The 17806-nt window shown below is 38.9% G+C and overlaps 1 protein-coding gene across 1 annotated transcript in view; it reads left to right on the plus strand.

The window, feature by feature from the left end:
* The window catches only part of LOC149778568 (uncharacterized), a 70316-nt gene that overhangs the window by 12283 nt on the left and 40227 nt on the right, over window positions 1-17806 (plus strand). The window contains exons 2-4 of the mRNA XM_089938503.1: window positions 333-401; window positions 1163-1260; window positions 3592-3864. Coding sequence (XP_089794629.1) covers window positions 333-401; window positions 1163-1260; window positions 3592-3864 — 440 coding nt within the window. The remainder of the gene's footprint in view (window positions 1-332; window positions 402-1162; window positions 1261-3591; window positions 3865-17806) is intronic.

Genomic DNA, 17806 nt, shown 5'->3' on the forward strand with positions numbered 1-17806 from the left:
TACCAGTTCCTGGGTGTAAATATGTCGGTGATTTGGTATTATATAGACACAAATCGTGTCTGGAAATGAAGTCTTCTATTTTGTGACCTCTGTCACTTATGTGATTTGAACCCCATAAAATGTTATGGGCATTAAATCGTCACACATTCGCAGGAAATCTATTCGATACCAAACAGACCCTTCATGTCCCAATATTAACATTTCGCTTCGTGTCTAATTACCATAGACTTAAACAACAATTTACGTTTTTTCATATATAGGATTCCCTTAGACCTTAAAGTCTTGCACTAAACTGTTGTTTTAAAGTACTTTATGCAATTTTATTATTTCAGAAACGTTTGCAAAGTTAAATTAGTTATCTACTTGTCAGAACGTTACTGTGCCATTGATACCTTTATTGGGTAAGTATTGTGTTGTATGACTTCAAATATAGTTATCCGAGGAAGTATAACTATATCGCCAATTATGTCTATTACTGTAAGATAATGATTTCGTGCAAGATTTTAAAGATCAAACATAAACCACTTGAATGTGTGTATCCTTTATTACATGTTATAAATGTTACTCCACGCTAGTTATAAATGCTTATAGTAAACTTGAAAGATTAAGTTTGTAACTTTGTCTTGCTACTTATTTTTCTGTTACTATTGGCGAAACACAAGTCAGATATACGGGTAGCAAAACCTTATCGTACAAATGAAAAGGAAGTATAGCAAGTATCATTCTACCAACTGTAAATTATTTTTCTTCTCGAAAATGTATTTAGTGGATACTGATAAATAAACGTGAATCTATATAGGATAACATTTACGTTTTCACACCATGTACATGTTGCATAAAATGTAATCTGATTGCGCATACATTCGAAGTCGATCGCGCTAAAGTCCTTTTATCCTGACTATAAAGCCATGCAAAGTATAAAGTATCATGAGCATATGAATACTAATCTTGAAAAGATTACATTCCTAAGGGTTTTTTTTTTTGTAGAAAATATTATATATATATGCATGCATGTATGTCTGTATATGTGTGTCTTTGTAAGTGTATGTGCGTGTAATCATGCTTTTCATAAACATTTTTCATAGAAAGATCGACTTGTTCTTCAAACCTAATTATACGACTTATAAATATATCACTTTATATCACTCGTGTTTTTTCAAAGGTGCACATTATACAAAACGAGACTGAGACTAAATGATTTTTATTACGAAACCTGTTGTCCAGGATGGAACCACAATGGCAACAAGATTTGTAATATCCGTAAGTGAATTTTATTTTCTAAGCCACTATATGTGAGTCTGATTTAAGGGCTAATAAATTATAAATTATTTTTCAAGCTAACCGATCCAGAAAATATGATTTAGTTCCAAGATTAGGATAGTAATTTTCATGTTTTCTAATCTGTCAATCCTTTGAACTTGAATTTCCTTCCATTTTGTGATAAAATTTATATTAATAATATCGAGAACTATTAAAATATATTGGTTTCGTTCTTGTTGTTAATGAAACAGGAATTACATTTTTGTCTGTATCTAATTTGCATTCAGTGATTGTTTTATGAGAATGTCCAAAATGGAGGAACATGTATAGCGCCAGAAGAAAAAAAGAAAGTACAGCGGGCCAAGCATTGTTAATGTTGTTGTTGTTGTAGGATTTTGACGCCATTTTTCAGCACTTGATAGGCTATACATGGCGGCCAGTACTAATGGTGGAGGAAGAACCCGGTAAAAACCCGGAAAGAACCACAGACCCACGAGAAGTTAATGGCAAGCTTCCTCGCATACCCACATCGGCCGAATCCTAGACTCGAGCCAACGCAGACAAAGGTGAGATGGCAGTGATCCGTAACGGAGAGCGCCACTCGGGGCCCCTTCAGGCATTGCAAGGGTTAGCTTGATTGTACAACGAATAGGTTAAAAGCCAACTTTAAAAATCTAAAGTTCATTCCCATTTCGAATATACATCATTATCTAATGTTCATACTATTGACATAGTGCCATATATAGTTATATATATGCGTTAAAGAGAAATGGAATGTAATGTGTTTGTGTAAAGCAATTTGATATATCAATAGCATTGGTATATCAAATCGTGATCCGTCCATTGCGGATTAATACGCAAATATAAAGATTCTTTCAACATTAGTTTTTTCTCAACAGTAAGCTATCACTTCCATAATCAGTAGAGTTGAAATATAATAACGACCAGAATATTAATAATCTCCTTTTTTTAAATGAATCTCTGCTCCCCCCATATATAAGAAAATAAATACTGGGAAGAATGAAGATGGAGAGAAAAAAAAGATAACTGAAATTGCACCAAAATAACTGAAAAGAAACTAGACTTTGTAACGGTTAGGTGTAAACGTTCCATGGGATTTTAACACAGTGTTCAAAATAGCAATGATACAAATTTGCAGTAGCCTGTCGTGACTTATATGATACAATTATTTGTATGTATGAATAAACATGCTTTAATATATTTAAAGCCCTGATTGTCTTTCTTTCCACACGTTTTATAAAACCTATTGAAATGGGTATAAACACATATCATTTAATATTAAATGTGTGCAGGCCGATATACCCTCCCACAAACGTTCTCTATCACTGTTATGGTTGGTAAGGCAGCAAATTAATAAATCAATATAGAAAAACATTGTGACAGGCAATGAATGAGTGCCTTTACGGTATATCTCTCCAATCACAAAACCAAATCTCTCTCTCTCTCTATCTCTCTCTGGACCTGCATAGAGGAGATCAGCTAAAATCTGTTAGAAAACGAGGCTGGTGGATTTTCGCCTTTGTGTTTCTGGATTTATGAATGACAGGAAAATGTACTCACACGAAGGGACGGAAAGTGGAAAATAAAAATAATCGATTGGCTAGTAGCAATGCTAATTAAGTCATAATAATGTCTTAGATGAATTTCAATGATATCTAAATGTTCCTATACTTCTTACATGTTCCCCAGTTTGCTTAATTGATATTCTCAACTCATTTAAATATTCTAGCCGGTATGTGAAAGCCAACGTGTTCAATGTTGAAGTATTTAACCGTGCGATGTTCGTGGTGCTCTACGTTCTTCATTCAAACCAACTTTGTTATTTAAATCATAAATGAATATTCTTATTTAATCAGGATGAATGAAAACATAAGTTCAAAAACTTTAAGAAGCAACTTAATAATTTGCAAGGAGATTGCGATTATTCGCATAAGGTTAAGTGCTACATTTTGTAGCGGACACATTGGAAGTGTCAAGAGGTCATTCATTCCGTCAATACACAGTTGTTTGTAGTCAATATTTACTGCGCTAGAAATCTAACTATGTGATTTCTACAGATATAAGTAATATATAGGTATCGTATGTATGCTGTATCACTGATATACCAATTGTATAAATTTTCATTAAAAGTAAACTCAGCAAGCCTCGATTCTGTATAATGAACACATTTTACATGTCGTGGCATGTGTATATATATATATATATATATATATATATATAGATAGATAGATAGATAGATAGATAGATAGATAGATAGATATATCAAATTTTTCATATGTACATTCTTGGCTGATATATTGTGTTCTTTAGATGGCCCAAACAACATTATCTTCAGCCCAAATGAACCAATTATTCCTGAATTTGGCTCCTTAAACATCACGTGCATGCCTGACTGCAATATATCCTGCTCATTTCAATGGATGAAAATCGGTGTACAAGAGATTCCAGAAAAGCTGGTATCGGACTTAACCACATTGCAAATTGCAAACGCTACCAGAAAGGACGCTGGGAATTACTCATGCAGGACAACTAATAAAGACACCAATAAAACTGTGGTTAAAAGCATCGCACTGAATGTTATATGTGAGTCTCCAGTTACGATCTTTTCAACTCTATGTATACTTTTTTATTCAAAGTATTTCTTCATGTCAATATACGCTTCCATTTCATCGGCATCAGCAAACCAGAATGTAATCCACAAGTTCGTACCTCGCCACTGGAATATTTTAACAGTATCTTGTAGGCACTGTCAAAAATAATTTCATGCAGGAAATAGATACATTCCAAGTTAATGTCTCAATGTTTTGGCAACTGTGACAATCCTAAGAAATATACCGGTGAAAATGCATTAACTTATACCATATCAAAGTAGACGTACGTAAAGAACTCGATAAAACACATATTTCATAATGTTTTTTTGAAATATTTTTTCTTAATATATGTTAAAGCTATTTTCAATGTCCACCCTTTGAATGTAATTTATTTTTCTAAAAGACATATACTTTTGCAACCTTGGAAGAACACCTTGAAAATCACTATTAGAACAATAGTGCATGCATCAGTAATTAATTTAATTAGTCCCTGTACTTTACATTTACCTTACTTCACAAGGCAAACATTCAGATTACTAAAAAATTTAAAAATGGAAAAAATGACAACATAGAAATGGAGTATTTGGTAATAGAAAAGCCAGTTACTTGTATAAACGTATCCATTGTGTAACCAAACGGTCTAGAGTACATACGATATACAGGTAAATGCGAGCATTTGAAATAGCTAGAGCCATTTTATAGCTTGTTTCCTATAACATATATTCTAAAATGTTGTAATTACGTTTCGGATCTCATTTCCAACTGCTATAATGTGGGACTTAGAAAACTTATATTCAGTTATGATGATCTGTTTTTTGTTTCATCTTCAAAACTTTGGTGGTATTGGTCTTGAACCTAAATATTAATTTTTGTCTCTTCTTGTTTGTTGAATGCCATTTGATGAATTTTCAGAAGTGATCACGGTGAAATAGAATTTAGAAAAGAATATGTGTATGGTTGTATGAGTTAAAAATATAAAACTCTTATAGCACTAGTGAACCCACAAGGCGTGCAGAGATATAACTTAGAAGCTTGCTAATTCTTTGATGGTCTTTAAAGTAGGGCAAATTATTTTTTTAAGTTATCAGTATACCAGATTCTAGATAATTAGCCCCTCGTTTTATTTGAAAGAATTTATATTACAATATTTTTATAATATTTGGTTGAAATGTATTTTCTTTGCTAACTAATGCATAAAAGGCCGGGTTACACGTTCTGACCGCATTAGATCAGCCTAAGTTCATAAAAATATTATTTTAAATGAATACTATCTGTATTACGGCAAACGGCAGATAAGAGAAAAGATTACAAAAAGCCCACAGCAAATAAAATGTGCACAAACGTGAAAGATAAGGGCTCCAAAATGGTATTAAGGTATCATGGAACGTAAACAATGGTGTTTCCATAATTCTGAAAGAAAATAATTTCGAATGTAATGCACCCTCAGCTCTTATCACCTTGTACAACAAATCAAATGATTTAACTCATTCAATGGGAATTAACTTAATTCTTTACGTCCCCCTGCGGGTCCGGGGTTGTAGAATTGGCCCGACGTGCCTCGCTACGAGTCGTAAAAGGCGACTAAGTAGAGGCAACCTGTTTGCCGTGGGTTGCGTCCCGTGTCGGGAGAGGAAAGGGTCCTGGTAGTTGAGCAGAGGCTTTCCATGCAATACACTACTTTGGCCTCTACTTCTCTTAGACGGGTGGTCGGGATGGCCCGGTTTCGACAAATCGGCTGGTCACGCCGAGCCCTAGGAAGTCTTTATTTACTCTCCCACCTTCTTTCTCTTTCTCCTTGTATCTCTCTTGATACCACCGTTGCCCCTATATTCTATTCCTTCATTTTTCCCTTTCCAAGTCTTAGAAGACTTCCTAGAAGACGGTGGCTTAACGGGTCAATCGGGAGTAATTTTACCGACCTTAGAAATTGGCGACTTCAGGGTCAATCAAAGGTAATTTTATCAACTGAGTATGGCATCTATGTATCCCTGGCACTTGAAAAGTGTCTCCTTGTTTGGCTCCTTGGTGGGCGGGGAGCACGGGTGCTGAATTTTTAATATAGCCATCATGGATAATTAAAAATAAAATCAAAACAAGAGAACGAAACCTTTATCTGACTCTGACGACGAACCATGTGTGGAGTCATTTCCACGCTTCATGGTCATACAGTCAAAAGATGCCACGAAACCGCTTACCTCACTCTCTCCGTCTGTGATCAAGAAAACAATTACATGTCTGATTGGAACACCAAAAAGCGTTAAAAAAATGAAATCTGGTTGCCTTCTTGTGGAATGTGAACGACGAGGTCAGACAGACAATATCAAGAAAATAAAAACTTTCTTCGATACTCCAGTGACCTCATTCGCTCACACCAAACTGAATACGTCCAAAGGTGTGATTCGCTTTCGTGACATGACTGGAATCACCGACGCTGACATCATCGAAGGAATGAAAGGTAAAAGTGTCAATGCAGTCCGACGAATACGTATTAAACGTAATAACAATCTGCAGGACACCAACGCCATTGTACTCACCTTCAACAGGCTAACTGTACCCAAAGTGGCAAAAGTTGGCTTTTTGCAAGTAAAGGTAGAGATTTACATTCCCAACCCCCGTCGGTGTTATAAGTGTCCAAATACGGCCATCACGAAGACCGCTGCTCCAAGAGCCAAATATGTGGCCGATGCGGAGACAATGCTCATCAGGAATCTGATTCTAAAGCAACCCCGCATTTTGTCAACTGCGGAAAAGAGCACCACGCAAATTCCAAGGATTGCGATACCTGGAAACAGGAGAAGGAAATTCAGAGGGTACAATACACAAATAATATTCCCTATCCAGAAGCCAGAATATTTGTACAGACAAAAACAGCCCATCGTGGCCCATCCTTCTCCACTGTAGTGAAGAGCAATCTTAAAACAACGAAGGACGCTCAAACACAAACAGAAGCACCCGATTCAACACCAAATTCAAACACCCCCCATTACCAAGCACAGAAAAACACGGCATCTACTCAGATTACATTTAATAATACCCAAAGACCGAAATCACCAAAAAGTAAAAAATCTCACGGAAACAGACAACAAAAGGGGTCAGATGACCCCATCAAACTCTATAACAGGTTTGGAGACATTGAGAGCATGGATGCAGAAGAATCTGCTCTATGCGCTCAAGGTCGCTCCAGACCTAACAACAAAAAATTCACCCCCGTACTTCCTCCAGAGAAATAACCAAACAAATTACCTCTGCAAAAGGTCTAACCTAGCTCCACAATCTTTAATTTAAATTTTTAATGAAAAACACTATCATACAATGGAATTGTCGAGGACTTAAAGCAAATTACAATCATATTATCCTGCATTTAAAAGAACATGATCCTGCGGTACTGTCCCTTCAAGAAACATTCTTGAAAGATACGCACAATATCACATTTAAGAACTACTCCCTGTTTAACACCTGCTCTCCAAATGTTGACAGGGCATCAGGAGGAGTTTCTGTTATCGTGAACAACAGAGCTCCTCATAGCTTCATTCATTTAAACACCGATTTACATGCCATTGCTGTAAGCGTCACTCTACATCGAGTGATTACATTTTGCTCTATTTATTTACCACCAAACACTAACCTAGTACCAAAGGAACTCGACAATCTTGTTGAACAGCTTCCCCCACCCTTTGTTTTACTCGGGGATTTTAATGCCCATAACATTTTACGGGGATCAACTCATATAAATGACAGAGGTCACAAGGTTGAAGACTTTATTTCTAGACACGATCTGTGTCTATATAATACCTAAACACCTCCCCCCTGCGGGTCCGGAGTTGTAGAATTGGCCCGACGTGCCTCGCTACGTGTCGTAAAAGGCGACTAAGTAGAGGCAACCTGTTTGCCGTGGGTTGCGTCCCGTGTCGGAGGAGGAAAGGATCCTGGTAGTTGAGCAGAGGCTTTCCCTGCAACACACTACTTTGGCCTCTACTTCTCTTAGACGGGTGGTCGGGATGGGCCCGGTTCCGACAAATCGGCTGGTCACGCCGAGCCCTAGGAGGTCTTTATTTACTCTCTCACCTTCTTTATCTGTCTCCTTGTATCTCTCTTGATACCACCGTTGCCCCTAAATTCTCTTCCTTTATCTTTCCCTTTTCCAAGTCTTAGAAGACTTCCTAGAAGGCGGTGGCTTAACGGGTCAATCGGGGGGTAATTTTACCGACCTTAGAAATTGTCGACTTCAGGGTCAACCAAAGGTAATTTTATCAACTGAGTATGGCATCTGTGTATCCCTGGCACTTGAAAAGTGCCCCCTTGTTGGGCTCCTTGGTGGGTGGGGAGCACGGGTGCTGAATTTTTATTCTAGCCAAAATGGAAAATCAAAAAAATCAAACTAAGCGTACCAAAACGGGAACTGACTCAGATGATGAACCATGTGGTGTGGAATCGTTTCCTCGCTTCATGGTCATCAAATCAAAAGATGAAACCAAACCCCTAGCCGCACTATCGCCATTTATAATCGAAAAGACTATACTTGGTTTAGTCGGCAAACCAAAAAGCGTTAAAAAGATTAAATCAGGTGGTCTGCTTGTGGAGTGCGAACGTAAAGCACACACTGAGAACATTCAAAAAATTAAGGTATTTCATGACATCCCAGTGACTTGTTTCGCACACACATCTCTAAATACATCAAAAGGCGTCATTCGTTGCCGTGACTTGGCTGGAGTCAGCGACAAAGACATCGTAGAGGGGATGAAAAGTGAAGGTGTCACGCAGTTCGTAGGATTCGTATCAAACGAAACAACGATCTGCAAGACACCAACACCATTATACTCACCTTCAACAGACCAACGGTACCGAAAGTTGTCAAAGTTGGGTTCTTACAAGTTAGGGTTTAGGTATACATACCAAATCGCCTCCGATGCTACAAATGTCAAAAATACGGTCATCATGAAGACCGCTGTTCCAGAAACCAAGTATGTGGACGATGTGGAGACCCTTCTCATCGGGAATCCGAGTGCAAAGCCACTCCGCATTGCGACAACTGCGGCAAGGAACACCATGCAAATTCAAAAGATTGCGATATATGGAAACAGGAGAAGGAAATCCAAAGGATCAAATACACATCCAACATCCCGTATCCAGAGGCCGGAAAGCTTGTACAAACTAGAACATCACTCCCCGGCCCATCCTTCTCAACTGTAGTAAAGAGCAATCAAAAAGCAACCAAAGACGCCCAAACCCAAACAGACCCACCTGAATCCCCTTCCGTCTCGAACATATCGCATTACAAACCCCCAACAAACTCAACATCGACGCAAACAACGTTCAACAATCCTCCACCATCAAAATCACCAAACAGTAAGAAAAAGTCGACAGCAAATAGGCAGCAAAAAGGGTCTGATGACCCAATAAAACTGCACAATAGGTTTGGACACTTTGAGGATATGGATGCAGAAGAATCTGCTCCGTGTCCTCAAGGTGGCTCCAGACCTAACAGCAAAAAATTCACCCCCGTACTTCCTCCAGATAAATAACCAAAGACATTGCCTCCGCGAAAGGTCTCCCCCTGCGGGTCCGGGGTTGTAGAATTGGCCCGACGTGCCTCGCTACGTGTCGTAAAAGGCGACTAAGTAGAGGCAACCTGTTTGCCGTGGGTTGCGTCCCGTGTCGGAGGAGGAAAGGATCCTGGTAGTTGAGCAGAGGCTTTCCCTGCAACACACTACTTTGGCCTCTACTTCTCTTAGACGGGTGGTCGGGATGGGCCCGGTTCCGACAAATCGGCTGGTCACGCCGAGCCCTAGGAGGTCTTTATTTACTCTCTCACCTTCTTTATCTGTCTCCTTGTATCTCTCTTGATACCACCGTTGCCCCTAAATTCTCTTCCTTTATCTTTCCCTTTTCCAAGTCTTAGAAGACTTCCTAGAAGGCGGTGGCTAAACGGGTCAATCGGGGGGTAATTTTACCGACCTTAGAAATTGTCGACTTCAGGGTCAACCAAAGGTAATTTTATCAACTGAGTATGGCATCTGTGTATCCCTGGCACTTGAAAAGTGCCCCCTTGTTGGGCTCCTTGGTGGGTGGGGAGCACGGTTGCTGAATTTTTATTCTAGCCAAAATGGAAAATCAAAAAAATCAAAATAAGCGTACCAAAACGGGAACTGACTCAGATGATGAACCATGTAGTGTGGAATCGTTTCCTCGCTTCATGGTCACCAAATCAAAAGATGAAACCAAACCCCTAGCCGCACTATCGCCATTTATAATCGATAAGACTATACTTGGATTAGTCGGCAAAGCAAAAAGCGTTAAAAAGATTAAATCAGGTGGTCTGCTTGTGGAGTGCGAACGTAAAGCACACACTGAGAACATTCAAAAAATTAAGGTATTTCATGACATCCCAGTGACTTGTTTCGCACACACATCTCTAAATACATCAAAAGGCGTCATTCGTTGCCGTGACTTGGCTGGAGTCAGCGACATAGACATCGTAGAAGGGATGAAAAGTGAAGGTGTCACTGCAGTTCGTAGGATTCGTATCAAACGAAACAACGATCTGCAAGACACCAACACCATTATACTCACCTTCAACAGACCAACGGTACCTAAAGTTGTCAAAGTTGGGTTCTTACAAGTTAGGGTTGAGGTATACATACCAAATCCCCTCCGATGCTACAAATGTCAAAAATACGGTCATCATGAAGACCGCTGTTCCAGAAACCAAGTATGTGGACGATGTGGAGACCCTTCTCATCGGGAATCCGAGTGCAAAGCCACTCCGCATTGCGTCAAGTGCGGCAAGGAACACCATGCAAATTCAAAAGATTGCGATATATGGAAACAGGAGAAGGAAATCCAAAGGATCAAATACACATCCAACATCCCGTATCCAGAGGCCAGGAAGCTTGTACAAACTAGAACATCACTCCCCGGCCCATCCTTCTCAACCATAGTAAAGAGCAATCAAAAAGCAACGAAAGACGCCCAAACCCAAACAGACCCACCTGAATCCCCTTCCGTCTCGAACATATCGCATTACAAACCCCCAAAAAACTCAACATCGACGCAAACAACGTTCAACAATCCTCCACCTTGATGGTGATTTTGATAATCACCAAACAGTAAGAAAAAGTCGACAGCAAATAGGCAGCAAAAAGGGTCTGATGACCCAATAAAACTGCACAATAGGTTTGGAGACTTTGAGGATATGGATGCGGAAGAATCTGCTCCATGTCCTCAAGGTGGCTCCAGACCTAACAACAAAAAATTCACCCCCGTACTTCCTCCAGATAAATAACCAAAGACATTGCCTCCGCGAAAGGTCTAACCTAGCTCCAGAATCTTCAATATAAACTTGTAATGAAGAACACCATCATACAATGGAACTGTAGAGGACTTAAAGCCAACTACAATGATATTCTTTTGCTCTTAAACGAACGTGATCCTGCAGTACTATGTCTTCAGGAAACATTTTTGAAAGATACAGATAACATCACACTTAAAAACTACTCCCTGTTTAACAACTACTCTCATAATGTTGACAGAGCCTCAGGAGGAGTCTCTGTTATTGTGAACAACAGAGCCCCTCATAGCGTCATCCCTCTAAACACAAATTTACAAGCCACTGCTGTGAGCGTCACTCTGCATCGGGTGATTACCTTTTGTTCTATCTACATACCACCAAACACCAATTTAGTAACGAATGAATAAGACGAACTTGTTCAACAACTCCCCGCACCCTTTATTCTACTCGGTGATTTTAATGCCCATAACATTTTATGGGGTTCAAATCACATAAGTGACAGAGGTCACAAAATAGAAGACTTCATTTCCAGACACGATTTGTGTCTATATAATACCAAATCACCGACATATTTACACCCAGGAACTGGTATATACACGTATATTGATTTGACAATTTGTACCCCATCGCTGCTTTTGGACTATGAATGGAAGGTCGCTGATGACCTTCACAGCAGTGATCACTTTCCAATCTCTCTTAACAATAGCAACGTTACAATTGACGAAGCAGTTCCACATTGGAATTTAAAGAAGGCCGACTGGGCCAAATTTGAAACACTTTGTACAACTAGACTAAATAGGGATACTGTCTTAAACGACAATAACCCTTTTCAATATTTTACTTCTGTTTTAATCGACAATGCAGAAGAATCCATTCCCAAATCCTCACCAAACGGTAAAAAACTCTCAAAACCATGGTTCACAAAAGAATGTAAAGAGGCCATTAGACAACGCCGAGAAGCACTGAAAAATTTTAATAATCGTCCAACACCCGAAAATTTAACTAAGTACCGTATTATTCGGGCCAATGCTCGCCGCACGATTAAACAAAGTAAAAGAACATCATGGAAAACATATGTTTCAACTCTAAACTCTCGTTCCTCTATAAAGAAAGTTTGGGACACGATCCGCAAAATCAATGGAAATAGGAAATACAATTCCTTTCGACATCTCAAAGTAAACAACAAGAATATCAATTCCAAACATGACATTGTTAACATACTTGCTGATAGCTTCTCAAAAAATTCTTCATCCTCTAATTACTCAGAAGCATTCAGAAGATTAAAAACTCGCAAAGAAAAGACACGGTTGAAATTCACATCGAATAACTCAGAAAGTTATAATCAACCGTTTACAATGTATGAGCTGAAGAAATCTCTGAATAAGGCCCTCGATACATCCACTGGGCCTGATGAAATACATTACCAGTTTTTGAAACAACTCCCAGAACCTTCATTAACAGCCCTTCTAGAAATTTTCAACAATTTATGGATTACTGGTAATGTACCTAAAATCTGGAAAGAGGCAACAATAATACCAGTTCCCAAACCCGGTAAAGATAGCGCAGATCCTAACAGCTATCGACCAATTGCACTCACAAGCTGTGTGTGCAAAACAATGGAACGAATGATCAATTCTAGGCTTGTATGGAACTTGGAAACTAATAATTTAATATCTCCTTTCCAAAGTGGCTTTCGATATAGCCGGAGCACCAACGATCATCTGGTTAGACTAGAAACATTTATTCGAGATGCATTTATCAAGAAAGAACACTTAGTAGCGGTTTTCTTTGATTTAGAAAAGGCCTATGACACGACATGGAAGTACGGGATACTAAATGACCTGCACGATCTAGGTCTAAAAGGCCGTCTGCCCTCTTTCATATCCAACTTTCTCTCCGACAGAGAATTCAAAGTACGAGTGGGCTCTACCCTCTCAGATCTGCACGAACAAGAGATGGGTGTGCCCCAGGGCAGTATTTTATCTGTGACGCTCTTTAACATCAAAATTAATAGCATCACCAAGGGTTTGACTTCTGGTGTGGATTGCTCGTTATACGTTGATGATTTTCTAATATGTTATCGGTCAAAGCACATGCATACAATTGAAAGACAACTCCAGCAAAATATAAACAAAATTCAAAATTGGGCCAATGCAAACGGTTTCAAATTCTCGAAATCAAAAACGGTATGCATGCATTTCTGTCAGTTACGAAAACATCATGATGAACCGAACCTCACGCTGGATGGAACACCTATTTCAGTTGTTGAGGAAACCAAATTTTTAGGTATTATCTTTGACAGAAAACTGACCTTTATTCCACACCTAAAGAACTTAAAAGCTAAATGCTTAAAAGTACTTAACCTACTTAAAGTAGTAGCGCACACTGACTGGGGTGCTGATAGAAAAGTCATCCTAAATTTATACAGAACGTTTATTCGCTCCAAACTAGACTATGGTTGCGTTGTGTATGGTTCAGCCAGAAAATCGTATCTTAAAATGCTTGATTAAATTCATCATCAGGGAATAGGACTGGCTCTGGGAGCATTTAAAACATCCCCGTGTGAAAGCCTTCTAGCTGAGGCGAATGAACCACCGTTATCGCATCGTAGAGAAATGCTTTCCGCACAGTATGCTCTCAAATTAAAATCAAACCCTCTGAATCCTGCTTTTTCGGCTGTTTTTCAACCCAAATACAAAACTTTATACGAAAATAAACCAAACGCCATACCTTCCTTTGGCATTAGAATATCATCCAGCCTTGAGACTACAAATATAGATCTTTCTAAAATTCAGAAAACATCCATCTCCGAAACACCACCCTGGCTAATTAAACAACCAAAAGTACGTTTTACGCTACACGATGGCAAAAAGTCCGAAACAAACCCTTCTATCTTCCACAACTCTTACCAGGAACTCCTCACCGAATTGAAAAACTACACCAGAATTTACACTGATGGATCAAAGGATGAGGAAAAGGCTGCTGCAGACTTTGTTTGTGGAAATCACACAACGCAAGTTCGCTTACCAAATGGAGCATCAATTTTTACAGCCGAAATCAGAGCAATAGACCTTGCTCTGCAACATATAGAAAAGAACCGTATTTCAAACTGTATCATCTTCTCCGACTCGCTATCAGTACTCCAGTCACTACACAATAGAAAAGTGGAGAACCCATTATTGAAAAACATACTTGTAAAAAATACCGAGCTGAGTGTCTCCCACAATATAATATACTGTTGGTTACCTAGCCACATTGGTATTAAAGGTAACGAAAAAGCAGATCCCGCTGCTAAAATGGCCCTTTCTCAAGAACCATCTAATTTTAAAATACCATATACTGATTTTAAACCTTGTATCAGAAAGTTCTTACGCCAGAAGTGGCAGGCGTCATGGAATGATGCTGTAAATAACAAACTTCACGCAATCAAACCAACTCTAGGAGAATTGACTCCTTCCTACAGAACCATTCGTAGGGAGGAGGTAGTCATTGCAAGAATCCGAATTGGTCATGCTTATATCACCCACACCCACATATTAAAAGGTGAAGACCCACCAGAGTGCGTTTCTTGCAATGAACCATTCACTGTCAAGCACTTTATGATAGAGTGCTTTGCCCTACAACCTATGCGCGATCGTTATTACATTGTGCATGACATGAAAGAACTTTTTGATAATATAAACATCACTCGTATTATAGAGTTCTTGAAAGCCGTAAATATTTACTCTAAACTCTGACTTTTATGCGATCACCTTGTGCAGTTTTATGCAATATATATACCGTCCCATTTTAATACCTATTCATCATTTTTACATTTCCCGTTGATCGGGAAGCTTTATTTTGCACCGTTATCATCTTAACGTTTTTTAATTTCAACCATTTGTTCTTTTTATATCGCTGGTCGATATAGGACCTTTTATAAGTTTTGAAAGATTATAGAAATAACACTTTGTTTGGCGCTAAATAGCCTAAAAGTGCCGATGCGCCGTTAAAAATCAATCAATCAATCAATCAATCAATCCACCATCAAAATCACCAAACAGTAAGAAAAAGTCGACAGCAAATAGGCAGCAAAAAGGGTCTGATGACCCAATAAAACTGCACAGTAGGTTCGGAGACTTTGAGTATATGGATGCAGAAGAATCTGCTCCATGTCCTCAAGGTGGCTCCAGACCTAACAACAAAAAATTCACCCCCGTACTTCCTCCAGATAAATAACCAAAGACATTGCCTCCGCGAAAGGTCTAACCTAGCTCCAGAATCTTCAATATAAACTTGTAATGAAGAACACCATCATACAATGGAACTGTAGAGGACTTAAAGCCAACTACAATGATATTATTTTGCTCTTAAACGAACGTGATCCTGCAGTACTATGTCTTCAGGAAACATTTTTGAAAGATACAGATAACATCACACTTAAAAACTACTCCCTGTGTAACAACTACTCTCATAATGTTGACAGAGCCTCAGGAGGAGTCTCTGTTATTGTGAACAACAGAGCCCCTCATAGCGTCATCCCTCTAAACACAAATTTACAAGCCACTGCTGTGAGCGTCACTCTGCATCGGGTGATTACCTTTTGTTCTATCTACATACCACCAAACACCAATTTAGTAACAAATGAATTAGACGACCTTGTTCAACAACTCCCCGCACCCTTTATTCTACTCGGTGATTTTAATGCCCATAACATTTTATGGGGTTCAAATCACATAAGTGACAGAGGTCACAAAATAGAAGACTTCATTTCCAGACACGATTTGTGTCTATATAATACCAAATCACCGACATATTTACACCCAGGAACTGGTACATACACGTGTATTGATTTGACAATTTGTACCCCATCGCTGCTTTTGGACTATGAATGGAAGGTCGCTGATGACCTTCACAACAGTGACCACTTTCCAATCTCTCTTAACAATAGCAACGTTACAATTGACGAAGCAGTTCCACATTGGAATTTAAAGAAGGCCGACTGGGCCAAATTTGAAACACTTTGTACAACTAGACTTAATAGGGATACTGTCTTAAACGACAATAACCCTTTTCAATATTTTACTTCTGTTTTAATCGACAATGCAGAAGAATCCATTCCCAAGTCCTCACCAAACGGTAAAAAACTCTCAAAACCATGGTTCACAAAAGAATATAAAGAGGCCATTAGACAACGCCGAGAAGCACTGAAACATTTTAATAATCGTCCAACACCCGAAAATTTAACTAAGTACCGTATTATTCGGGCCAATGCACGCCGCACGATTAAACAAAGTAAAAGAACATCATGGAAAAAATATGTTTCAACTCTAAACTCTCGTTCCTCTATAAAGAAAGTTTGGGACACGATCCGCAAAATCAATGGAAATAGGAAATACAATTCCTTTCGACATCTCAAAGTAAACAACAAGAATATCAATTCCAAACATGACATTGTTACATACATGCTGATAGCTTCTCAAAAAATTCTTCATCCTCTAATTACTCAGAAGCATTCAGAAGATTAAAAACTCACAAAGAAAAGACACGGTTGAAATTCACATCGAATAACTCAGAAAGTTATAATCAACCGTTTACAATGTATGAGCTGAAGGAATCTCTGAATAAGGCCCTCGATACATCCACTGGGCCTGACGAAATCCATTACCAGTTTTTGAAACACCTCCCAGAACCTTCATTAACAGCAATTCTAGAAATTTTAAACAATTTATGGATTACTGGTAATGTACCTAAAATCTGGAAAGAGGCAACAGTAATACCAGTTCCCAAACCCGGTAAAGATAGCGCAGATCCTAACAGCTATCGACCAATTGCACTCACAAGCTGTGTGTGCAAAACAATGGAACGAATGATCAATTCTCGGCTTGTCTGGTACTTGGAAACTAATAATTTAATATCTCCTTTCCAAAGTGGCTTTCGATATAGCCGGAGCACCAACGATCATCTGGTTAGACTAGAAACATTTATTCGAGATGCATTTATCAAGAAAGAACACTTAGTAGCGGTTTTCTTTGATTTAGAAAAGGCCTATGACACGACATGGAAGTACGGGATACTAAATGACCTGCACGATCTAGGTCTAAAAGGCCGTCTGCCCTCTTTCATATCCAACTTTCTCTCCGACAGAGAATTCAAGGTACGAGTGGGCTCTACTCTCTCAGATCTACACGAGCAAGAGATGGGTGTGCCACAGGGGAGTATTTTATCTGTGACACTTTCAATATCAAAATTAATAGCATCACCAAGTGCTTGACTCCTGGTGTGGATTGTTCGCTATCTGTTGATGATTTTCTCATATGTTATCGATCGAAGCACATGCATACAATTGAAAGACAACTCCAACAAAATATAAACAAAATTCAAAATTGGGCCAATGCAAACGGTTTCAAATTCTCGAAATCAAAAACGGTATGCATGCAGAACGTTTATTCGCTCCAAACTAGACTATGGTTGCGTTGTGTATGGTTCAGCCAGAAAATCGTATCTTAAAATGCTTGATTAAATTCATCATCAGGGAATAGGACTGGCTCTGGGAGCATTTAAAACATCCCTGTGTGAAAGCCTTCTAGCTGAGGCGAATGAACCACCGTTATCGCATCGTAGAGAAATGCTTTCCGCACAGTATGCTCTCAAATTAAAATCAAAC

The sequence above is a fragment of the Sinohyriopsis cumingii genome, chromosome 17, assembly GCF_028554795.1.
Source record: "Sinohyriopsis cumingii isolate HCF-2022 chromosome 17, ASM2855479v2, whole genome shotgun sequence".
Lineage (NCBI taxonomy): Eukaryota > Metazoa > Mollusca > Bivalvia > Unionida > Unionidae > Sinohyriopsis > Sinohyriopsis cumingii.